The following is an 18,912-nucleotide window of genomic DNA, read 5'->3' as shown; positions in this document are numbered from 1 at the left end:
GCCGACCCAGAGATAAAACTATCTGTTCTCTTGTTTCTGCTGAGTCTCTTTGTTAGTGCATGCGCTATCTGGACAAAAGAAAAAAAAGTTCGCTGGACATTTTGCATTTGTTAATCTCAGGAAATGCTTCTGAGATATGACACAGGACTCTGTACAGTAACAGATTGTTACAAATGGCTCTGATTCTCAAATACATCTGCTGGAGAAATAGTATCTTTACAGCAGCATTTTGTGACATTTTATTTACGCACTCACTCACTCACTCACTTACATGGAAGGGGCTGTGGAAGTCTGCACTGACACAAATAACACCATTATAAATATTCCTCCAAAAAACCTCTTTCAGGGTAGGGGGGAGATAAAAAAATGTGTGTCATGAGAATTCTTCCTCAAAAGACAGACTCTTCTAAGATTTAAATTCGGAATCATTTCAGATTAAATCAAAGTGGCTTCCTGTATAATCCTTTTCAAATCTGCCCAGAAGCGAATCCTATTGAGCTTGATGAGACTTACTCCCAAGTCATTGAATAAAGGATTGCAGCCATACTGTGTTTAAAATAAAATGCATGAAATAAAATGATTCATTTGAAAAGGAAAGATAAAGCCCTCAAACAATAATTAATAAAAACACACGTGCAACATAATCTTGCTTGCCTGTTTTACACCTAAGTATGTGTACATAGGATTGTATGCAGTTTTAACTAGGATTAAACCTCACTCAGCACAGTGGGGTTTACTTCGGAGCAATCATGCTTATGTTCTGCCAAAAAGAGCAGTGCAAAAAGACTGAGGGCAACCAATGAAATGCTCAATGTGACGCTTTAAAAGTTTTTGCTTCTTAAAAAATAAATAGTTGTGGATTAATATGGAAACAGGACAAAACCAACTTATGAATGAACACATGTGAATTGAAATGAACTGGCGACAGGCTGATCCATCCTTTTCTATACATCTGTAATGCATTGGTTTCAAAGGCTACATTTACTTTTGGAAGAACTTAAATTTCCTGATCATTCAAAAAAAAGCATTTACAGGGGAAGCAGAAAACAAATGTTTCCAAGGCAGCCAACGCAAATACATTTCTGATTTCTCCTGCTGTAATAAGTACCTACAGTATAATGCCAGATATTTCCCAACAATTATTGCTTCTCATGATAATAATGTCATACGCATTGACCGATAGTAGTCATATTTGAAAGAGTGGTATCATTACCATCGCTTCATTTAAAATCTGTTGAAAGTACACTATCACCATCTACTGCTCACTTGGCTGAACTACTGGTAGGGTCTAAATAGCCAATTTAGGTTGGGTTGGAGTTCAGCTGATGTACGCAACCTTTTAACTACCTAAATATCACAATATGTTTTTTTCAGGGAAGGAACTTCTCAACATTGTGTTCTTGCCATTCATCATATCCGTGCACTGAAGAGAAAGTGCCTTGTGTCAATTCATAGCAGTTACAGGTGTCACAGAATCCAGCAAACCTGAATAAGGACTGGCAAGAGAAGAAAACGATAAGCAATAAATGGGAAGACCAACGCAGGGTATCACGGCTGAGTCAAAAGTCTATTATCCTAGAGGCAAATCCCTATGTAGTCTGGTGTCAGGAGACTCCATAAAAATTTGTGACAAGGACTGAATGAAGTTCACAAGCTACGGGGTCATCTACAACCAATATCAAATAACAATATTATTTAAACCCATTAATTAAAAAATAGGATGTGGCCTGAGTTGGGTAATTAAGGTTCTTAATAACAATAAATAATATTGCATAGGTAGAAGAAAGGAGTGTGGAAATCAACAGTACAGGAAGCTGCCTTGTGCCAGGTTGGACTAAGACTTTGCTCATCATCACATCAGAGAATCGACTATATGTATTTAAGGGTTAAGTAAATGAAGAGTATGCCAATTGAAACTAATGGGAGATATGCTTAAAGTATATGCATGTATGGGGACGCGGGTGGCGCTGTGGGTAAAACCACAGTGCCTAGGACTTGCCGATCATATGGTCGGCGGTTCGAATCCCCGCGGCGGGGTGAGCTCCCGTCTTTCGGTCCCAGCTCCTGCCCACCTAGCAGTTCGAAAGCACCCTTAAGTGCAAGTAGATAAATAGGTAGCGGGAAGGTAAACGGCGTTCCGTGTGCTGCTCTGGTGCAGGCTCGCCAGAGTAGCGGTGTCACACTGGCCACGTGACCCGGAAGTGTCTGCGGACGGCGCCGGCTCCCAGCCTCTAGAGTGAGATGAGCGCACAACCCTAGAGTCTGTCAAGACTGGCCCGTATGGGCAGGGGTACCTTTACCTTTACCTTTATATGTATGTATGTATGTATGTATGTATGTATGCAACTTTTTGCATATAAAAGGGTTATCTTCAACCAACTTTTACTAAAATCAGACCCACTTAAATTAATGGACCCAAGTTAGTCATGGCCATTCATTTCAAGGGGTCTACTGTGAGTTAAAGTTAGTTGAATACAGCCCAAAGTCTCTTTAAGCAAGTGAAAGAACCCCCCCCCAAAAAAAAAAAAGTATTTCCTTTGGCTCACAATATAGACAACAAGGTTATTTAAGGAGATTAAATCCACAATATAAACAATGGGAGAAAGAACACTTTACAATATCCAAAAAAGCAGCATATTTAGTGGGTGATTGCATGTCCTTAAAACCCTCTTTTGTACCACGTCACATAAAAGTGTTCAGAATTTGGATAAAGTATTTGAAATGTGACATTCTCCATTGTGACTTTGTTCTAAAATACAGGTGGGATGTCTGTGGCTTTCCAGATATTATCGCACTGCAGCTCACATCATTCCTGGTGGCTGTTCATACTGACTGGGGCTGATGGAAGATGAAGTCCAACAATATGGAGTCCACGGGTTCTCCATCACTAGTGAAAGCCAGCAGGTGTCAAGGTAAGCAGTGGTAATATTTAGTGAACTCCATTTTCCATTCACTAATCCATACTGTGGACTACTTTTCAGGTGAAATTTCCTTCCCCTTGTCCTTCAGCATTTCCAGCCCATGATTTTAATTAATACATTTAATACAGAAAAAGCAAAAACCTTGTGAACTATGCAGATGGAAACTAATTATTCAGAATCAGTGAGTGCATAATATTCTGAAGACTATGTCTCAGGATTAGTGCTAATATGTCACACTTGATGTGTCTGAAATCATCAAAGACAAGTATTGCACAAGACAGTGTCAACAGCTGTTCAGAAAAGGGATGGTTATGAAGAAACACATTGTTGAGTCTATATAATCTCTTGCTCGTCCAAGCCACCAGCTGCTTGAACTGATTTCAGTCCTTAGAAAAAGGGGTTTAGAATGGGAATTAAAGAAGAGAGAGCAAGGGCTCGTTTATCAGCCCACATTCTTGATATTTTCAAAGTTGCTCTTTTGAAAAGATTAGGAATTACGGCTGCATACTCTCTACATTTAAAACACATTCAAAGCATGTCTTTCCCAAGAGTCCTGGGAGCTGTCGTTTGTTAAGGCTGCTGGGAATTGCAGCTCACTGAAAGGTAAAAGCCATGTTTAGGATTCATTTGAGGGGGTGGCTGCTTTAAATATATGGTGTATATGCTTTGAAGAATGGTAACAAAACAGCTTCCAAGGGCTGGGCCTTGTGGCAGGACTGGCACTGAAGTCAAGGCCAGACAGTGACATTTTGCTGCCTGAGGTGAAGGACAAGATAGTGCCCCCTGCATTCCATGTGAACAGGGCCAGCCCAAAACATTTTGGAACAGAATGGCACCCGCACCCAACCAGAAATGAAGGGGTGAATGAAGAAGAAAAGAAGAAGAGTTTGGATTTGATATCCCGCTTTATCACTACCCGAAGGAGTCTCAAAGCGGCTAACAATCTCCTTTCCCTTCCTCCCCCACAACAAACACTCTGTGAGGTGAGTGGGGCTGAGAGACTTCAAAGAAGTGTGACTGGCCCAAGGTCACCCAGCAGCTGCGTGTGGAGGAGACGCGAACCCGGTTCCCCAGATTACGAGACTATCACTCTTAACCACTACACCACACTGGCTCTTTATGAAGATGGACATCAGGAAGAAGGGTGGAGTGAAGATCTACATCTGGGTGGGTGGGAATGAAATCAACCTTACCAGATGGTTGAAGTGGGAATCAAAGGCTGTTATGGGGGGAATCAGGCCTACTCTGAATCATGTTGGCCAGGAAACCCCAGAGGGCAGCCCCCACCATTTCCTCCCTAGTGGGTGGGAGACTAGCAATGTCTCCTACTTGCCAAGAGACCACCAAGAGGCATTGGTGGGGGTGCTGCCAAGGAGCTGGCAGTTGTGGCCTCCAAGGAGTGTGCCGCAGCTATCACTGCTACCATGAAAGCAGCAGCAGCGTGGACCAACTTTGCATATGAAGCTCCCACTTTTGTTTTGGCTTCATGGCCATTTGCTGTGATGCTTTACCATGATACCAATGTCACAGCTGGTAGCACCTAAAGCAGACATTTGCACAAAGGTCCAATTAACTTTATACAAAAATGACACAGGTGTGAGACCTAGTGTCATCCATCTTAATCCATCGTGGCTGCTCTACTGTGTGCATTAAACTTACTGTAACTACCCAGTATGCAGGGCCCAGATTAATGGGATAAATCAGACTATAAGTGGAAATGGCAGAAATCACTGTTATCGCTCAGTGCATGTCTACTCATAAACAAGCCCTGTTGAGTTCAATGGAACGCACTCCCAGTATGTCTAGCACAGGATTGCAGCCTTGGAAATCAAGTGAGATCAAAGACATCGTGTTTGCGTGAGATGCAGGATATCCCTCAATGTTCTATTTACAAAACTCAGTCGATTGCTCAACTTTATAAATAAGAAGTTGAAATAAATAATGATGGAGGTCCTCCGCAACACATGTGCCATAAATACAATGTCTTTGATCATACAGGATGTTTCTGTAATGACCATCCAAAACAGCTGAGGGGATTTGCTGGCACATCAAATAAGAAAAAGGCCGCCCTTACTGAGAACGTGCATAGGTCAGGCTAGTAGCTTATAATTACGTTAAAATTTAATCATGCTATACCAAGGTGGATATTTTCTGTTTGCCAGCAGTGATAGATCTTGCCGGATGACAACATCCCACATTCTTACTTTAAGTTCAGTTGAGCAGATCCATCTATTCCCTGTTTATATCACTTCTGTGTGTGTTCATTTCATACATCCATTCTTCCTTACTTCTGCACTAATCTGTGGCATTTTGAAATAAGCACAAAAAAGACGTAGCAGGAAACCATGGTTAATCACCATGGCATCTGTTGACTCATGATGCACCAAGAAGGGAAGAGGGAATGTCGTGAAGATGGAGTCTGTTAACTTGGCTTAATAATGGAGCTAGTCCAGGACATTTTGCTGCCTAGGGCAGAACAGCAGAAGACACCCTCTTTTTAAAAAGTCAAGATGTGTAGTACCCCAGGCTAGCCGATTATTTTGGCACCTGAGGCAAGAAAATCCCACAAGGGCTTCTTCCCATCCCTAACAGTAAAAATATAATAATGCTAAATATCACTCTGCTGCCTTTTCATGACACCCAAAATCAGTTGTCTCACTTTGCTTAATGATAGGGTTTGTCCTGCTTCGTAAGCTGTGATATGGACACGAGAACCAGGCTATAGACTTTTCTCATGTACCGTATTTTTTGCACCATAACACTCACTTTTTTCCTCCTAGAAAGTAAGGGTAAATGTCTGTGCGTGTTATGGAGCGAGTGCCTACGGATGGCGGGGGGATCTGCTGCAGTCGTGAGCAGAGGATCCATGGTTCCCCTTCCTTCCCTCCTCCGCGGCTCGCTTTGAAACAGCAAAGCGGGAAAAGAGCCGCTGAGTGGGGAGGAGAGAGGGACAGAGAGCCTGCTTCTTTAAAGGAGCAAAGCGGGAGAGGAGCCGCTTACACGAGTGTAAGCGGCTCCTGTCCGGTTGGTTCCTTTAAAGCAAGCAGGCTCTCTGTCCCTCTCTCCTCCCCACTCAGCTGGCTAAATAGCAGCAAAGTTTTTCAGCGAGCCGGGGAGGAGGGAGAGCAGCAGAGCCTGCTTGCTTTAAAGGAGCAAAGCGGGAGAGGAGAGGAGCCTTCTCCTCTTATACCCCTCTTCTGCATTATTAACAGCATCCTTCTCCACCCACCCCATGCGTGTTCCTTGTCCCTTGAGTGCTTTTCCTTCCCTCCCCACTTAAAACGTGGTTACAAAGCACAGATCCACATGGATCCTCAGGATTTTTGCATTGGGCTACCCCAAACTCACCATCAGATCACATGTCTGTGGCCACAGCATGAACCACAAAAATCATACATCCACTGTTTTGTTTAGAGTATTTTTTTTCCTTGTTTTCCTCCTCTAAAAACTATGTGCATGTTATGGTTGGGTGCGTGTTATAGAGCGAAAAATACAGTAAGTGTCTTTAGGTTTTATATATAAAATTTCTATGCCTTGCTCACAGAATCATGGAGTAAGGCTACTCTGGTTGGTTGCCTGTGCTCTTGATGAAAAACATCCTGAACAGAATGCCCTTTCTTTATGATACATCCTCCCTTAGGAGTCTCTTTACCTCATTGTAACTGAAGGAAGCTGAGCAACATAGTGCCCTCCAATATGTTCTTAGACTACAACTCCCATCAGCACTGGCCAGCAGGGCCAATGATAATGGATGCTGCCATATGCAATCTAACAACATCTGGAAGGCAACATGTTGGATACTCCTGCTCCAGGTGCTAGAGATCTAGGTGGGATATTTTGATAAAGGGCAGTATAATAAAATAATGATGGTGGTAGTGGTGATGGTGATGTTGGCCATCTCACTGCAATTCAAATACTGGGCAGTCTTCCCAGAGAAGCACCTGCTTTTCCACAAACATTTGCCAAAGAGAGAGAGAGAGAGAGAGAAGGTTTCACTGCAATTAGTGCTGAGCTTGTTTATGTGACCCAGGGCACAATAACAGTAGTTTTAAAGTAGGCTTTGAAAGAAGATATTTCACCCTGCCCTTCAACCATCCGATACGTTTTTGGTACATCGAGGACATTTGGTGCACCAATTCGACAAAAACAGCCAGACACATTTACAGTCAGATAATGTATTAATGGTGGGTGTTGTTTGTGTGTGGGTTTTTTTAATGTGTTAACAGGGGTCAGGAGCTTGAGGTGGAACACACATTTGTAATTTTGATTTCATGAGCACATTGAACAGCTTTGTTTTCTGTGATGCAACACAGTTGGCATTTGCTCTTAGGTCATCCATTTTTCTCTTTGTGCAGACACAGAACTTTTCCTTACGGTTCTGATCCTTCCTTACTGTTCCTTACAGTTCTGATCCTGCAAAGAGGAAGAAGAAAGCAAATATCCAAATGGATCTTTAGATGGTGAAGAGGGCTGCACTGGAGGTTTGTTTAATGGTGCTTCTGCTGCATGGTAACAGCATGCAGTGTTAATTTATTGTAATTATTTAGTTGCTTTTTTCACAACAGTGACCGAAAATCACTTACAAAAAACAAATATTAAAAACAAAAGTAAAAACCTAAAATGCTCAACAATCGTATGTATAAAAGGGCAGATCCAACTCAACCCACTAAAAAGGTGACTCAAATAAGAGCCCCAAAGCCTGCTTGTCTTCTCTGCCCAGGGGGAATGAAGGGGCAATGATTATGCCATGGCAACCCAGTCAGATGGGTGGGGGACAGATAATAAAATTATTATTATTAATGGAAGGACCAGCAGGGCTGCACTGGGCTCTTGAGCCGGAGCTTTTCCACCTCTGCTCCAGATTTTATTAATTTTTAACAAGAGGGAGGTTTTCAGATGGCATTCCCCCATCAAAAGTTGAGTGTAGCATAAACTCTGGCTTGTGATAGCTACTGCGAAAAGAGAACTTCTCTGCAATATCTTCAAAATGTAAATGCATTCAGAGGCCTGGACATTTATTTTTTTTCAACTGGAACCTAACATGATTGATAATGTTGGTCCCTTGATCAATAATGCCGTTTCTGTAACCTGGGGAGAGGGTCAAAATCCCCCCTCCCTCACCTGTTAAAGGTGTTGGGGTAAGTGGGGGGGGGGTTCATTCAGAGTAGGAATCCACTGAACGATCTCTATTCCCGCGCAGCTTCATAGCGGGACTCATCTTTAAGACGTGTCGAGGGTCAGAGAGGCCGGCGGGGGCTGGCGCCCACCTGCCTGCCTCCCCGGGGCAACAACGGCAAGCCCTTTCCCCATCCGAAGCGGGCTTTTGTGCGGGCGGAAGCAAGCCGCTCGCCAGCCGCCAGGTGGAGCTCCGACCCCCGGACTCCGCTCTTGGAAATCGGGGAGCGAGCCTGGGGAAGGGAGGAAGGGGTTAAGGAGCTGATGGTGGCGGTGGAGGAGCCTCGACGCCTCTGGAGGGAGACCCACCCGCCGCGCGCTCCCCCTCGCAGCCCACCCAGCCGCAGTGGTGGGAGCAAGGCGCGCGGGATGCTGCCGGGGCGCAGCGCAGGGGCAACGATGCAGCAGCAGCAGCAACCGGAGAGGGCAAGCGGGGCAGCGGAGGGAGGCGCGGAGCGGGCCAGCCCCTGATGCGGCTCTTTCTCCTCCTCCTCCCCCTTCTGCTGGGCAGCGGCTCCGGCAATTCCCTCCCTCCCTCCTCCTCCTCCTTCTCCACCTCCTCCTTTCCCGGTGGCGGCGGCCGCTGTTGCCACGGCGGGGGAAAATGAGCAAGGCGGCGGCGGCGCTTCTGCTGTGCCTGCTGGGCTGCAACGTGTGGAAGGCGGTGACCAAAACCTTAGGAGCGCCCGGCGCCGCTCAAGGTCGGTGCGAGGGGGGCCCGCTTTTGTGCCGCGGCGACGGCGAACCGCAGCGCGCACCCCGGGGAGGGTTTCGGGATGCGTTAATGCTGGGGGGTCGGGGGGGCGCCTGGAGGGATCCGGGGGTTGCTGCATAGAGAGAAGGAGCCCCGATCGGGCGCCGGAGGTAGCTGCTTCTCTCGGCGCGAGGGGGCGGCGCCCGCCGTGACGCCCATCGCCGCCGAAGTGAGCTGCGGGGCGCTCGGTGGTGGTGGCGGCGGCGGGGCGCCTGGCTCCGAATCCGCCGCCCCGGAGGCTATTGTTACCGCAGCCTCCGCTTCGGCTTTGTGCTTCCCGCACGCTTCGCTTTGCTTTTCCGCCTTCTCTCCCGCCCCCCCCCCCCGAATCCTTCTTGCCTCCCTTGGCAGGCTTTTTCTGCGCAAGTCTTGAGTCCCCTCCTCCCCCTTGACTCTTGTCGCGATGCTGCCACGGTGATGGGCGCTTCTCTCTCCCCCCCCCCATCGCCCCCCCCCAGTTGCTTCCTCTTTGAGGATTCGGATTGGTGTTAGGGCGGCTGGCCTCTGCGTGCATGTTTCTGCTGGAGGCTGCTTCGATTTGGAAATGCTTCGATTCGAAATGAGGGCGAATGGGAGCCCTTCTGTTCTGCAGGTCTCACAAGGTCCTGAAATAAAATTATCTGCTGTATTATGCAAGAAGGGGGTGCCTGACCCCCAAAAAACGTGGGGGAGAAGAGCCATCTGGCAAACCTTTGATTCCCAACCCCCACCCCGGGGAAAAAAGACCCCTTGACAAACTGTTCTGCACTGCTGGTTCCACAGGGCTTCGCTTCTTGCTAAACCCCCTTCGTGCTGCCGCTTTTCTTCCCGCTCCACCAGGTGTTTGTTGTATTGTGGCTGGTTTTGCTCCTGTGGCCTTTCAGGTTGTGTGACACACACCCCCCCCCTTTCTTTTGGTGGCATTGGCTGGGTCTTTTATGGACCCAGCTTGGCAGCGACAACCCCTGTCCCCGAAGGTTTAGATTCTCTTCTCTCCCGCCTGGCTCTGTTAAGATGCTTCCTCTGGGGAAAGCAGCTTTCAGAAGAGCTGCTCATCCTGTAGTCTTTGCACAGGGCCCTTTTGCAAATACAAAAGCAGCGTGTGTGTCGCTTGCTAGTCACGCTTTGGGCTCATCTGTTCAGAGGTGACCATATGCGATTCTCATTTCTTGCTATGCTGATTTTATCCATCCCCGCCCCCTACCCCGGCACAAATAATCCTATATGGCAAAAGCCTTAAGATTAGAGGGAGCATAGATGCTGCTGAAGCCAAATCTGTAAAATTAGCACTTATTAGGCCGTATTATTATTGGAACCAATTTTTGCCCATTAAGCTCCAACCTATTTGCTGCATATCCTTCCATCCACAAAATGCACCTGTGTGCTGTAAACCTGCCACTTCCACAACAGTGCTGGAGGTGGGAGAGCTGCTCAATCACCATTTAGTCAAGGTCCCATGTGCATTTCTACCCTTCATTGTTGCCGGAATGTTTTCCCTTCTCCCCAGGCTTCTCTTTGCATCTTTTAGAAAGAGACCCTCTCAAAAGCCACTGATCTGCTGTGGCTTATATTTATGTTAACTTGCAGCAAACTAGGGGTTTTCTTGGGAGGAGGGTTCGTGTTTTGGTTTAATTACCTGCTGCAGGATTGACTGCAAAGTAGCTGGTAATGAAACCATCAAGGGCGTTTGCAAGAGTGTGCTTATTCTTGTAAAAAGCTTCATCAAGGCAGGCTAATAACATCCCACCAGTAATAAGGATGAGAAAGCAAGTGGCACCATGGTAACAGTCCCTGCCTCCACTTTTGGTGGGTATGCATGTAAAGGCCAGTGACCTTTAAGTGACGCTATTCTATACCCCAATAAAAGATAGATTACAATTGTGCCTTTTACTACTGTTATGTCATTGTTTCTGAATAAATCATCCCCTCCCTTCCTAACTATGCACTCTTAACCTCCCCCCCAAAAAAAGAAAACCCCCGTAAGCTCTAGCCCTGTGGTCTGATTCTTATTTTGACAAGATCAGTTTTGCTTTGACTTCTTGAACTTTTGACTGCTGCTTTTGTTGTTTTGCTTTCTTGGGGACTCCACAAAGTGGTCTGTCCGTGTGTGTGTGTGTGTGTGTGTGTGTGTGTGTGAAGAATTCCTATTATGATTGAAAAACTGATCAATGAGTTGAAACAAATTGCTAATCTACCAGATTTTGTTTTTAAATGATACTCGTTTGGACCTGCCCTGTGCAAGTAGGTATTAATATTCTCATTTCACACACACAATAATGTAACAATCCAGCATGGGGAGAGAGGTAAACTTAAGCCCCATTGATTTTAGTGGGACTGAAGTTTGCATAGCTGCCCTGTGTTGTGGCAATTGGGTTTTTAGCTGGTTTTCAAAACATTAATCAATGCCCGTTGTTTTTGTGAACCTAAAATTCATATTGCCATTAGGTTCCCATAAAATGTGACTTGGGATACTGTGGTACAGTGGTGAAGAAGTTGTGTTCTTGCAGATGCTATAGGACTCCAGCTCCCATCAGCCTCAGCCATCATGACCAGTGGTGAGGGATGATGGGAACTGCGGTCCAACACTGTAAGGAGGGGATTTCCCATCTCAGCTGCGGCATTTGTATGCATAAAGTTGAGGAGCTGCTTAAGGGCCATGAAGTAAGGCTAAGAGGCCTAAGTGATGCTATGTTCATGATTTTGCAATTGAAATTTATACCAATAATGTGGAATGAAAGTACAGCTGTGATCCTTTCGTTTTTGAGTGGGAGTAAGTCCCATTGACATACTTGTTTCCTAAAGCATTCTCTCATAGGATCAGGTTGTTGGTTATCGAATGAATGATAACATGGAAAATATGTGCGCCGCAGAATTCTTTTATGTAGTAGCTAAATTCCTATAGAATTCTTGATACATTTGCCAGGTCATTCCTTTTTTAAAATTTTACAGTGTCCTGTCTCCCCTCAGGCTTCTGTTTTATTGCTAAGATGACTTAAAGATTGGCCTAACCCAATATCTAGATGAAGGAACTATAAAATGCAGCAGCTACAGAATAGCTTGATTTGTAAATCAAGGGAAAGGTTTAAAGATGGAGAGTCAGCTGTTATTATCTAGCTGCTATCGTGCGGACTTGCTCTCTCTCTCTTCCTCTTTGAAAAGTTGACCTCTTTTCTGCTTTGAGCTATGTCACCCTTGAGTGAGCAGAGAACATTGATTTATGGTGAATAGAGTGGTCAAGTTCTGTCATCAGTAGTTGAAAATCCAGGGCTTACTGCTGTATGGTTTGTCAAGATACCAAACCCCATGGATTATTTTCTTGGCTCCCTTTCTAGAAGTGTTATACACTCAATAGTAGGGCCCATGCAGGAGAGTTTGGGTTCAAACCCCAGGAACAGTGAACAGCATCAGGTGGGTTGGGGAAAGACCCGAATCCAAAACCACTGCTGCCAGCCAGAGTAAACATTGCTGTGCTTGATGGACCAGTGGGGAAGGGCCTTGCATAGCTCAGTGGTAAAACATCTGCCATGCATGCAGAAGGCTCTGGGTTCAATCCCCGGCATCTCCAGGTAAGGCTTGGAATGTCCTCTGCCTGGAAAGCTGGAGAGCTGCTGACCGTTAGTGTAGACAGTGCTAAGCTGGGTGGGCCATTGGTGTGACTTAATACAAGGCAGCTTTCTGTGTTATGTATGGGTTTGTTAAGGGCAGAGGTTTTTGTTATTTTCTGTTTATTTGATTAGCTGACTCTTTGGAACTATAAAAACAACTTCTCAGACAAGCTGAGGAGCTTGCAGATTTCTGGCTACCTGTATAATGAAATCTAAGACCAATTTATTAGCGTCCACCACTCCCAAAAAAAACAGTCTAGATGGGGTAGTAGTATCCTAGCTATGGAAGAGTCTTACCAGAAAGTTGCACCTGGTGCCTTCTCCATGATATTTGCTAGCAAGCTTTTAGCTATCTGCTGCTTATGGTTGATCTTCATTATTATTTATTGTATTTGTAATGTGAACATAAACATGGAAAGGAAAACTAAAACCCAGTAAATGTTGTGATAAGAGCTGCTTTGAAGTGTTTGTCGGTTTTTCAGAGGACTTGGTTTGTACAGCTTTACTTAACGGGGCTAATGCAAACTTTGACAGAATTTGTTTAATTTGTATGGTGATTTTCTACCCCCACCCCCTGCACACATCCACTCTAACAATGTCAGTTCTTATAGGATCATTCTGAAATTAGAGTTGATCTAAACTGAAATGCCTTGAACTCGCTTGATGATTACCCCAGAAAATTTCAAATTGCTGTGATAAAGCCCAGCATGCTTCTGTGAGCAGACACAGTTATTCTATTTTTAGGACAATGTGTCTCTGTTTATTCAGATCGAGATATTTGGTGATTTGACTTCTGGGCATCATGCAGTATCCTCATTGCCAATGGGGTTTGGGTCACTGAGGTCCCTTAAAGCAATATTAGCTACAGTGCTTTGCGCAGAGTTCCATGGTGCCAGGAGAGAGAGAGAGAGCGCCCTGTATGGCTTTGTCCCAGCATAACTCAGAAAACTCTTCCTCTGTGCTCTGTCATGATTTCTTAGATCAGTAGTGCAGTACCTGGAGTGGCAAATTAGAGCAAACAACATGCAGAAAACTGTTTGCTGGCTGTTCCCTTTCTGTAGATGTTTGCCAGAGCCTGAGCATCTTCCAGAAGCAGACTGCAAACTTTGCTGCTTGGGGTAACGCACAGCAGCTGGTGACAACCAATGATTTTTCCTTTTCTCCCCCTTGGTATAGTTTTTTAAAAGAGTGTGTTTACCTTTCCAGAAGCCATGCTGCTTCAGCATGATTTGTTCTTCTATGTGCTTGGTAATTTCATCCTTAACTGTGCTTTCCACCCGTTTTCCAGCAACAGACACTAAGCTAAACAGCCTGTAATTTCCTGGATCCTTCCTGCATACCTTAAAAAAAAATTACATTCCAGTCCTTGGGTATGGAAGCTGATCACAGGGACATTAATATTTTTATTTAAAAGGTAAACGGTTTTGCATTTGAGTTCTTTCAGGACTTTTGGGTGGATGCCAGTCTGGACATGGAGATTGTTTTTAATTTCTGAATAAGTCCTGGGATTTTGTCTCTTGTCACCACCATTTGCCTCAGTTCCTGAGACTCCCTGAAAATTTCGGCACAGGTGCAGGGACATGCCCTGTATCTACCACTGCGAAGACAGATGCAGGGGGTGGGAGTGGGAAAATCATTTGGCTGCTGTGCAATCTCCTTTTCCTCCTTTAGCGCACCTTATACTCCCTTGATGGGTCTGCTGAACAAATGACAGCTGAGAGTATTTACAGACATTCTCCTGCAGTTGCTTAGGCATGGGTGTCACAGATGTGATGCCAATGGGATTTACCTCTGCATTTCTAGAAGCTGAATGCATTCTGCCTGCTCCGAACATTCTGAAATAATATTTTTTTTATGTCCATTAATTCTTACCTAGGTGGCAGAAAATGTCAAAGCTCAGAGATTTCAGAAGTGCCCTTTAATGCTTCTGAAAATCCTCTTTCCCCTCTCAGCAGCTACGGCTTTTTTATGTTTTCTAATAGCTTAATATTCTGAAGTCTGTTCCAATTAGCGCTTAACGAATGGCTTGTAGCTGTAAACAGGCTTGGAATTCAGTCTCCAAGAAACTCCTACATAAAGTCACACTCGGTCTGTTGTAAGGGTCTTTCAAGTTGCCTTTCTGTGCCTGAGCCCTAATAATAGTCTTAATAGACACAGTGCCAAGTCGACTGCAGTGTGGCCAGTGAGAGATGGGAGAGTCCACTCCAGCTTAAAGGAGGAGGCCTGGGGAGAGAGAGGGGGGGGGATGTTGTGCTTTTTCCATACATACCTCTTCTCTCATACCACCTCATTGTCCCACCTCTAAAGCCTCTTCAGAAGTTTTTCCTGATGGGGATGTGTCCTTAAACTGCTGCCATAATCCCTCTTGCTTGTCTGGAGGAAAGATAGAGAGGTGTGCTTGCATGAGTTGAAACCTCTGTGTGACTCAAATGTAGTCTTTGGACAAAGAGTAACATCCATTGATTTTACCGGTTTTGCCACTGGCATGTGCTCCCTGGAACTTCACTTTTGAAGAATTGTGGCCCTTGGGCTGAAGCAAGTTTCCTACCTCGTGGCTTAGACTGACAGCCTGGACTGAGGAAGACCTGCGCATCTCTTGGATCTCTCTGTTACCACTCTGAGCCAAGTGTAGCTCTGCAGATATCCTGTGCCAGGGTAGAATGAAGAAACTGATGATTATCGAGCATATATGCATGTATCAAACAGTCTTGTCACTCCAGAGGCTTGCCCCCTTCTTGAAAATCTAGAATTATATCTGTGAAGAAGAAGAAAATGTTACTTTGAAGGGTCAAAAAATATCCCAGTGGTCTTGAGGACCTGGCATATGATGCGGTTACATGAAATATTTTCTTTTCATCCCAGTAAAAAGGCTGGTGTCTGACCTTTTGGTTGTGGTTGCTAAAATTTCAGGCTGGTGCAAGGAATTCTGAAATATTTTTTACCACCAATTTCGGGCAACGCTATTAAACCAAAGGGTGGGATCCTTAAGCCACAACAGTACAGACTACCGTGATACCTCGGGTTAAGTACTTAATTCGTTTCGGAGGTCTGTACTTAACCTGAAACTGTTCTTTACCTGAAGCACCACTTTAGCTAATGGGGCCTCCTGCTGCTGCCGCACCGCTGGAGCACGATTTCTGTTCTCATCCTGAAGCAAAGTTCTTAACCTGAAGCACTATTTCTGGGTTAGCGGAGTCTGTTACCTGAAGCGTATGTAACCTGAGGTACCACTGTATAAGTGATGCAATTATCTCTGTGACTTGAAACAGCCTGATTCCCTCCAAGTCAGTGAAAAGAAGTGAAATGGAAACAGCAACCAACCAAGTTCACAACTGTTTCATCAACAATGGCACAAGATTTTAAGACCAAGACAGGCTTTTGGCCAGGTCAGCATGCCACCTGCTTTAAGCATTTCACAAAGCAGAAACAACAGCTGTCAAGCAAGTCCCATTCCCATGTGTAAAGAGTGTAAAAGAATAAATGCAGGTGTTCTTAATGCTCAGCTGCAACTTTATCCTTCATAATCTGCAGCAGCTCACAGTGAACTGCAGTGTGACCATCTAAATCAGTGCCTTAAAAGAAGCTCACTTTCGTTTTTCTCATGTGGTTATGTATGGATGGGGTGGCTGCTTGTAGGTCCAACCATGCAATTCTCTAAGCATGGCTTCACCAGTTACGTTATAAGCAGCCTCTATGGAAACTTGGCCATCTCTCCACGGCATTCGCCTAGTGACCCACAGTGACTTAAGACATAGCTGTCATCAATGTGGTTTCCAAATGGAGGCTTGTACCTTGTGCAAGTTACCTGAAATTCCGTCAAATAAAAAAGTGGTTTGAAGAGAGGAAATTGTGCATACAGAGTGCCCACTGTAAATGGAAATAATCTCATTCCACCCTGTAAAATTATAACAATGCACTTATTTATGTGCGTATCAAGAAAATTAAAAGTAAAGAAATCCAGCATGTCAAAATCAGTGTTCCAATGAAATAATATAACTGTAATTAATACATATCAACTACAAATACAAGAACCAAAACCTGACAAGTTTAAAGCCTGCTATTCTTTAGCAGTGCCTCGAATCTGCTGCCTGAGGATTGCGTCTCTCTGCCTAATGGTAGGGCCAGCTGTGCCCTAATCCATGATGCTGTGTTCCAAAGGTTATCCAGACTTCTTATCATATCAGCATGGATTGGCAGGATGTTATCTCTTGCAGCCTTTCCTAAATCCTAACACAACCATGTTAGCTGCTTTCAGTCTCTCCTGGAGACATGTGAGGCATGAAGTCTGACCTTCAGTTTCCCAGTGGTGACCTCCTCTGTTGCTGGTCTTCTGCAGCCATTGTGCCTTGCTTGCAATTCTATCAATCATTTTGCTATATGAGCACCTCAAGGCTTTAGCTGGTGTCTCTACCACATCAGCCTACTTCATCCAGCTTTCCCTTAATTTTTCTAATCAGTGCTCTGAGTGTATTTATTATCTCTATCCATCTCCCTCCCCCCCCCAATTGCCTTCAGGCCCTGTCCTTGGCTTTCCTCGCTGCATATTTTCTCCCTCTGGGAAATGTAATTGCTGTGTTCAGGCTTATGCCTCATTTCCTGAAGGTTTTTGGCTGACTTTACATATTCTTCTAAGTTCAGGTTCTCTACATTTGCCAGTTTGGTGTCTGTCTGGTCCATAGTTTTTTATTCCTCTTGTTTAAAAATAAAATAAAAAAATAGGTTGGCTTTTATCCTCTTCTTCTGCCGCCTCTTCTCATGGCGAGTGTTCATATGATGAGACCCTCTTCTTTGAACGTGTCTTATAAAGTGCGGGGGACAATGCAGAAGAGAACAAATCAGGGAGAGAACGAAAGAAAAAGCTGGACCTGTGAGTTCTGTATTTGCCCTGGTAAGCCTTTTCTGTAGTGTCCTTGTCAACTTTATGACGGGATCCTACGCGTGTTTACTAGGGTGTTTACTCAGCCATATCTATATACCCATATATATCCTATGTAAATCAGTATATCAACACACCACTTTCCAGTCCTGTGTGTGTGTGTGTGTTGAGGGGAGGGGAATAGAGAACACTGGTACATGAATTTGAATACACATCCATCTGTGAGTACAGACAACCAGAGGTGTACCTGGGCTCTCTTTGCATGGTGCTAATAGCGCCACCAGTTGACTGGGGAGCAGGCTCCATAGGGCTTCTGAGATGGCCCCCACTCGTAGCCAGAGTGGAGGCATGCAATTATTGCGGCCCCTGGGCCTGCGCCCTTGGTGGGTGTCAACCTGGTGAACCCCTAGGTATGCCCCTCAGAGCAACACGAATAGTAGCTGCTGCTTTAGAGGACGTTATTGGTGAAGTTGAATACAAGGGCAAACCCTAAAGGCACAGTGTGAAAAAACAATTCCTATATGATTCAAAGACTTTGTGTGAACACAGCCCCTTGGTGCCTCAGATTCTAGCCTCAGTCTCTTAGTCACACACAGACTGAGGTCTCTACCTTGTTTATTGCATTTCTTGCCCATCCTTCAGCCCAGGATGTCAGAATGGCGCACTTGGTTCTGTTCTACCCTCACCTTATTTTATCTCAGCAACAGGTCTGTTGGGTAAGGTGGACCAGAAGAGAGCAGCTGGCCATAGGCCACAGGGCAGTTTCATGACCGTGTAGGGATTTGCACTGGGTCCCCCACCTCCCCATCCATGTCTGACACTCTTAGAATAGGAAACCTTTTCCAGCCTTGAGGCACTATTCTCTTCTGGGCAAACCTCTGAGGACCACGTTCCAGTGACGGTTCAGGGACAGAGGCAATAGCAGGTGGAGCAAATGATGTAAATTTCACATTGTACACCCTTGTGCAAATTATTTAGAATCATAGAATCATAGAATCATAGAGTTGGAAGAGACCACAAGGGCCATCGAGTCCAACCCCCTGCCAAGCAGGAAACACCATCAGAGCACTCCTGACATATGGTTGTCAAGCCTCTGCTTAAAGACCTCTAAAGCAGGAGACTCCACCACACTCCTTGGCAGCAAATTCCACTGTCGAACAGCTCTTACTGTCAGGAAGTTCTTCCTAATGTTTAGGTGGAATCTTCTTTCTTGTAGTTTGGATCCATTGCTCCGTGTCCGCTTCTCTGGAGCAGCAGAAAACAACCTTTCTCCCTCCTCTATGTGACATCCTTTTATATATTTGAACATGGCTATCATATCACCCCTTAACCTCCTCTTCTGCAGGCTAAACATGCCCAGCTCCCTTAGCCGTTCCTCATAAGGCATCGTTTCCAGGCCTTTGACCATTTTGGTTGCCCTCTTCTGGACACGTTCCAGTTTGTCAGTGTCCCTCTTGAATTGTGGTGCCCAGAACTGGACACAGTACTCCAGGTGTGGTCTGACCAGAGCAGAATACAGTGGCACTATTACTTCCCTTGATCTAGATGCTATACTCCTATTGATGCAGCCCAGAATTGCATTGGCTTTTTTAGCTGCCGCGT

General features: G+C 45.2%; 1 protein-coding gene and 1 long non-coding RNA gene across 3 annotated transcripts in view; both read left to right on the top strand.

Annotated features, from left to right (window-relative positions):
- Window positions 1-5,002, top strand: part of LOC309515446 — a 44,914-nt gene extending 39,912 nt beyond the window's left edge. The window contains exons 4-5 of the long non-coding RNA XR_014212478.1: window positions 2,761-2,912; window positions 4,920-5,002. This is a non-coding gene — a long non-coding RNA (uncharacterized lncRNA). The remainder of the gene's footprint in view (window positions 1-2,760; window positions 2,913-4,919) is intronic.
- A 3,368-nt stretch (window positions 5,003-8,370) lies between these two features.
- The window catches only part of FAM171A1 (family with sequence similarity 171 member A1), an 85,164-nt gene continuing 74,622 nt past the window's right edge, over window positions 8,371-18,912 (top strand). Inside the window, exon 1 of one of the 2 annotated variants that reach the window (XM_082193202.1) lies at window positions 8,371-8,797. In XM_082193202.1, coding sequence (XP_082049328.1) covers window positions 8,701-8,797 — 97 coding nt within the window. In that variant the 5' untranslated portion in view covers window positions 8,371-8,700. The remainder of the gene's footprint in view (window positions 8,798-18,912) is intronic. The other variant, XM_082193201.1, reaches the window with a different exon arrangement.

This window comes from Podarcis vaucheri (genome assembly GCF_965113315.1).
Source record: "Podarcis vaucheri genome assembly, chromosome: 12".
In the NCBI taxonomy this organism is placed as follows: domain Eukaryota; kingdom Metazoa; phylum Chordata; class Lepidosauria; order Squamata; family Lacertidae; genus Podarcis; species Podarcis vaucheri.
This window is presented reverse-complemented; position numbering and strand designations above follow the sequence as displayed.